At 49.6% G+C, this 6,753-nt stretch overlaps 1 protein-coding gene across 2 annotated transcripts in view; it reads left to right on the forward strand.

Annotated features, from left to right (window-relative positions):
• ASTN2 (astrotactin 2) overlaps positions 1-6,753 on the forward strand; it is a 944,548-nt gene that overhangs the window by 680,092 nt on the left and 257,703 nt on the right. For both annotated transcript variants that reach the window (XM_007449713.1, XM_007449714.1), the window contains exons 13-14: positions 3,267-3,391; positions 6,544-6,648. In XM_007449713.1, coding sequence (XP_007449775.1) covers positions 3,267-3,391; positions 6,544-6,648 — 230 coding nt within the window. The remainder of the gene's footprint in view (positions 1-3,266; positions 3,392-6,543; positions 6,649-6,753) is intronic.

Consider the following 6,753-nt stretch of genomic DNA (forward strand, 5'->3'; position numbering starts at 1 on the left):
GCTCTTCCTTGAGACCCTCCCTGCGTCCTGCGAAAACCTCCCTCCGAGAAGGGGAGTGTGCGCTGGCCCCCTGCCCTCCTGAGGTCGGCCACTGTGCTGCCACTCCCTGAGGTCAGATTGAGGTCAGATTTGCCCAGAGTCAAGCCCAGCTTAAATAGAAGGCAGAAGGATTAGAGGACAGGAACGTGGGGCTGGCGAGGGTGTCACTGTCCCCCTCCTCTGTGATTATGAACACATAGCCAGAGATGTGAAGTCGTGACCCTGGGTGGTAAAGTGAAAAGTGATGAGCATGCCTTCAGATCCGTCTTCCCAAATGCACTTGGTGTGTAAGTCCAGGGAAGTCAGTTCACGTCTCAGACCCTCCATTTCCCCATCAGTCAAGAGGGGGTGTAATCGCACCTATCTCACAACATTGGAGTGAGGGTCGTGAAGTCACCTGGAGAGCAGAGCCCCTCGTATGTGGTCAAATTACAATGAGTAACAGACCCCTTCTTTAGGCTGCAGCCTGTCTGGGCTCAGTGCACCCAGCGGTGCTACGGCTCTTCCAGTTTTGACAGCCTGTGACTGTCACAGGCAGCGTCTTCAGTGCCCCGCACCTGTGCAGTGATGTGGAGTGGGGGCTTTGGGGCCAGACCACCTGAGATCTCCCGCTTCCCGGCTGTGTAGTTTTAAGTAGTTACATAACTGCTTTGTGCTTCTGCTTTTCCACCTCCCAACTAGGGGTCTTAAGGGCACCTAATTCATATGGTTGGGTGAGAACTAATGTAACGTACTTGGAACATCGCCTGGTGCACAGGAGGTACTCAACAAACAGTTATTGCCATCATTGTTATTATTGTGATTTCACTAAGGCAGGCTGAAGAGTGCTTAGGATCCCCATTTTACAGATGAGAAAACTGAGGTTTGAGTGGTTTGCTCCAGGTTTCACAGCTAGGATGCAGTGTGGGCAGATCAGGAACTCAGTCTTCAGAGCCATCTCAGTCTTGCCCTCTCCTATTCATAAAACAAGTGCTTGGGTCTCGTGGGGAAGGGACCCTTGACCAAAAGCCTCCAGCCCATCCAAATCCCTGATAGCTGGCCCTACTGACTGTTCTGCATGGCTGATCCATTGTCTCCCCCACACAGCTGGGAAGATCTAAAGGACAAAGGGAGAAGCCAGTCTATCTCTGGATCCTGAGTGCTTAGCTCAGGGCTCCACCCCGAGTGTGTGCTCAGTGCATGTTAGTTGAATGACTAGGGCAGGGGGACAGTCTCCACCTCATTGTATGTCTAAGGGAAGGTCTGTATCACAAGAGGCCACCTCATGAGGGGGACAGGAAGAAACTTAGTTCCTTAGGCCCTGGTGGGTGTTACATGCTACTTGGGGGCACTTCCATGACCCCTGGCAGGTTCTCTTTTTCTATTCACATGGCTGACCCACATGTCCAAGTTTGCAGACAAATCAAAGGCCAGCCACAAACACCTAGGTGGAACCCATGACAACAGGCACACGTGTAGACATAAGCAAGTACGGCTCTGCAGACAAACACGGGCACACCCATGATGCACACAATAGCATGCTTAACTGTACAAGTGTGGGCCTAGAAACTCAACATCGTGCACATGCATGCCCAGCAGACAGTCCAAAGCCCAGCCACTTACCTCACCAGATGTGCAGTCGGAGAGACCAGGTTCCAATCCCAAATTTACCACCTCTTAACTCCGAACCTCATTTTTCCTTTCGTGTAAAATGAAGATAATGATAACTATCTTGTGGGTCACTGTGAAGATTAAATGCTTAAATGGATGCAAAGTGCTTAGTGAGAGCCTAGCAAATTAAGGATTCAATCAGTAGTTGTCAAAGATGACACTGATGATGATGACGAAGATGCTGGTGATGTTGAAGATGGAGACAGTGGGTTCTCCCCTGGATTCTGACCTGCTCAGGGGTCGGACACCGAGAAGGTGTTCACTAAATGAATGACTAGAGGGTGAGCTTTGAAGGTGCCTGGGGTGGAGTGCATGGGGACGTGCAGTACAGAAAGGAAGGTGACCCAGGTCACACAATGCTTGCTTGGCTGCTTTTGAACTGCCCGAGATCCAGGCTTCAAAGGCATTGCTTTGGCATCACAGATTTTTGTTTGCCTCTTTCTGATTTTCATTTCAAGGTTGCCCATTCCAGGTGGCAAAATGAAGCAATAAGCATCCCCTTCCCTTTGTTCTTCAGTTCCCCCTCCTCCTCTCCAGATTGTAGTTAGTGTCTCTAACTCTGAGGATTTCTGAATAAGAAGGGACCTCAAAAGTCAGATCTGAATACAGAAATGCCCTGGATACCGTCCATGCCAAGTGGCTATCAAGTTTCCTACTTGCATACTCCCAGCTACAGCAAGCTCACCACCTCACAGTGGCAGGCTGTTCCATTTTTAGGCAGGTCTGTTGTCTGGAAGATTGAAGCCTGCCTCCCTGCAATGCATTATCACCTCATCCCCCACACCTTAAGACTACCTTTGTTCAGGGTTCAGTGCCCCGAGGGCACCCCGAGGCTTGTCTTCTGTTTCCTGGAGTGGCCCTGCAGAGAAGCGACAGAGGTACCTGAAGAATTTAGGGCAAGGAAGAGCACTAGCCTAGGAGTGGGGAGATCCGGTTTTGGGTCTAACCCGTTGGTTGTCTGTGAGAAATTTGCTCCCCTTCTCCCGGCCTCAGTTTCCCCATCTCTAAAAGGAGGAGTTTGATCCAAAGGATCTCTTAGGATCCTTCCACTTTAGCACTCCAACACCCATTCTTTCAAGCCTTCCTTTCTCCAGCTCAGTCTCACCCACTCTTTCTTCAAGCACGCCATGCTCTCCTCAATTCCCTCACATCCTGGCTCACCGTTGTCACCGCTTATGTAAAGGGACATTTAGCAGCCAAAGAGACAGTTTACAGTATATCAGACTGTGTCTTAGGCAGTTGGCAGCTTTCTCCCATTAAGTGTTTAAAACTCCCCTGAGATCTGACTTTCATAGAAAAGGAAACTGAGGTTCTGAGTGGACCAGGAACTTGCTCAAGATCACGCAGCTAGTAAGTGGTGGGCCAGGACTGAAGCCCCAGCCTGCCGGATTCTGGAACCCGTCCTTAGCACCATGGCCTCGGGGCTGGGACTCAGGGAGCCAGAGGCATCCCACCAAGGCCGTCCACCGGCTCACGAGTCAGTCTCTTCTGTGGCCACAAGCTCCCTGCCCTCCTTCCCAGCAGCACCTGCAGCCTCCGCTTCCTCCATCTGGCAGCCTCTCTGCTCCTCTCCACAGGGAGAACAACTTCATCAAGGACTTTCCTCAGCTGGCCGACGGGCTGTCGGTGATCCCGCTGCCAGTGGAGGAGCAGTGCCGGGGGGTCCTCTCCGAGCCCCTCCCAGACCTCCAGCTGCTCACCGGTAAGACACACATGCTGGACCCCTCCCCAGGCTCCCTGACCACACACCTGCTCTCCAGTCCATCTCAGCTCTCAGCACGCCCAGGATGGGCCCTGCCAAGCCTCTGTGTTCGCGAGGGATGGGATGGGAAAGGGACCCACCTACCATTTCTTGGACTCATGGACTGTGCAGAGCTAGGGGCTTCCCTGAGACTCCAAGCTCTGAGCCAAGGCCAGATTTACTCTCTTAGCAAACTTCAAGTACACAGTGCAGTATTATTAACTATAGTCACCGGGCTGCACGCTAGACCCCAAAACCTCACTCATCTGGCGCAACTGAACCTCTGTACCCTTTACCCAACATCTCCTCATTTTTCCTGCCTCCAGCCATCCTGCTCTCTGCTTTTATGAGTCCAACGTTTTTCGATTCCACATAAAAGTGAGATCATGCAGTTCATTTTTTGGTCGTTTTAAAATAAAATAAGTGGACCTCCCCCATCCCCACCCCGACCAGGAGCCTCTCTCAGTTGACAGCATCTCAGTTACACAAGCTGTTTTTGAATGGGGGCACTGGGCCATCCTTGGGGGGTGGGTATCATTCCTCTCGTGTTATAGGTGAGGAATCTAGACTCAGAGAGGTGAAGGGACCGATCAAGGTCACACAGAAAATCCACCAGGACTAGAACCGGGTGCCATGGCTCCAGGTCTTCTGCCCTTTTCACTCCACTCTGCAGTCCGTCCCCCAACCCCCAAGCTCCGTCTCTCCCCTACTGAGAAGCCCTCTTTTGCAGGCTCTCCTGAGGCTTGTATTTTTCTGTCCCACTGTGGGATGCCCATCTGTTCCACCTCATCTTCTCCCAGTTCCTCTCTTGCCCTTTTGGGGGACTTTCCCAAGATGTAAGGACCCTGGCTCTGCTTTTGTGATACAGTACATTGTGGATCTGCATTAGTGGTTCAAACTCTTAGGATTGTTTGTTTTGATTTGGGGATCCTTGGAGGTGTCCTCATAAAGGAACTGTTACATTGTAAGAGTTATTATTATTATTATTATTTTTACTTATCAGAAAAAATACCCCCCTCAATCCCGGGGCTTCATTTTACCCCTAATCCTTTGGTGGGGATCTAGGATAGAGTCAGGTAAGATGCGGGTCAGAGATTGAGTAGGACCGGGGATGGGTTTTTGGTCAGGAATAGTATGCAAGGAAGTGAGTGACTCATAAATAGGTATTTATTGAGAGCCTACTATATGTCAGGCTCTGTTTTGTCTCTGCAGGAGTGGGAATAATATAGACCATGGCCTTGACCTCAAGGAGCTGACATTTCACTGAAGGGGCTTACATTTCAAGCTGGAATCCAGGAGGGACCAGGGATGGGGAAAGTGAGGGATGGAGTGATGATCACTTATGGGGGTGGCCCAGGGATGGGGTGAGGGGCAGGGAAGATGGTTTGGTAAATTTCTGGATAATCAAAAGAGGTAGCAGCATTGTTTTGCTTTGTTTTGTTTCCTTTTGGACACCATTCCACCAAGTGCATAAGCTGCATCAACAGTCTGCATCAGAATATCTGCCTCCCTCTATTGGGGACGGCCCCTCCAAGCCTGCTCTGAATTAGGCCAAAGCAATCATAGACAGGGCAGAGGCTGCCTGGGTGCTGGTGTCTAGTCTTCCTGTACAGACTGTTTTCTTTGCCCTGACTCGAAACACGGCCCTCTCCTTCTCTCCCCGGTGTCTGCAGAGGAAGGAAAGGACAGGCAGAGCGGATAAACAGAGAGGACGTACTTGTAACAAAACAACCTCCCTCCAGTGGACATGTCTTTGGGGATCATGAATATTTTACTTTAAAATGAAAGCCTCTAAGAAATTATATTATTCCTGAGGCTAAGGGGGGGAAAAAGTTGATAGTAATGGACAACTTTAATACTGAAATCATTTGTTCCAGTGAGATTCTCATTTGCATCTTGGTATCAAATATCTCTTTAAGTGCCTCCTCACCAGGGCACAAGAGAAAAGGACAGAAAATGTGCCTGACATTTGCAGAGGATACACAACAATAATAGTAACTGCTGATGTGACTAGCATTTCTTTTTCACGTATTTTTTCCTGATTATAGAAAAAGAGTGTCTGCGGTGCTTAGAGTACAAAATTTAGAAAATGGAGATGAATATAAATCAGAAAACAAGGATCTTTCACACATCCACCACACTAAGTTAACCACTTGCTAACATTTTGTTGTGTGTGTTTTTTTTTTCTTTGTTTATATTTTGTCTACACTTGTGTTTCACACAATGCATTCTATGGAACATGAGTTCCAGTGAAACCTAAAAACGGGGCTCCTTGGTCAAAAAAGTTTGCAAAATGTTGTGCACTATCTTCATGTACCTTTAAAATGCATATTAATTTATTCAAGGTGCTGAGAAATTATACAGCTTTTTTTTTTTAAGCTTTTGTAACTTTGTTTACCCAGTGTTTCTTGGTCTTGTTTGAAATGGTAACCTTTTATGTGTACGCACAGGTATTTTACGAGATACCAAAGGACATCTTATGTTTCCATGTTAGGAAACAAACAGTCTGTAGAGGGTGAACAAACATAAATCGTCAGATAGTAAATGTGTTAGGCTTTGCACATGGTCTCTGTCACAACTGCTCAACTCTGCTGTCATCGTGCAAAAGTAGCCTTAGGCCATATGTGATGAATGGGCTGTGGTTCTCTGGCCCCCAGTCCACACGTAGGACATTTCAAGGTTACCAAAGGACTTCCACTGCTATTAATTTATTTGAGTCTCACAATACGCTTGTGAAATAAGATCAGCCCAGGTAGCCATGGTATCAGATGGGGAAACTGAGGCACCGTGCTACCTAGCACCCCATGGCAAATCGCCACCAGATTTAGTGGAACCGTAAACCCATTCTTGCTTGTAGGGTAAAGGGGGCCATGTGAGCTGTAGAGCAGAGAGAAAAGGCGGGGTTGGGGCTGAGGTCAGAGGCCAGGAAGGAAAAGGCCTGGAGGTGGAGTCCAGATAAAACTGCCAGCCCCAGAGACAGCCCTCACTCTAGGGCCGAGCCTCTGTCCACTTAGAAGAGGTGGCTGTTACCCAGAGCCCAGGGCTGCAGGGTGGGGTGGTAGGGTGAGGCCTCTAAGTGCGGGGCTCACATGAGCTTCTTTTTCCCTCCCCAGGAGACGTCAGGTACGATGAGGCCATGGGTTACCCCATGGTGCAGCAATGGCGGGTCCGCAGCAACCTGTACCGCGTGAAGCTCAGCACCATCACCCTCTCGGCAGGTGAGGACTGCCGCCCGCAGCCAGGGGACTTGGCGTGATTCAGCTCAGGTCCGCCAAGGATGCTGGCCCTGGAGATGCTGAGGGAATGAGGCCACGCCCCCACCC

This window comes from Lipotes vexillifer, unplaced genomic scaffold, assembly GCF_000442215.2.
Source record: "Lipotes vexillifer unplaced genomic scaffold, Lipotes_vexillifer_v1.1 scaffold230, whole genome shotgun sequence".
Lineage (NCBI taxonomy): Eukaryota > Metazoa > Chordata > Mammalia > Artiodactyla > Lipotidae > Lipotes > Lipotes vexillifer.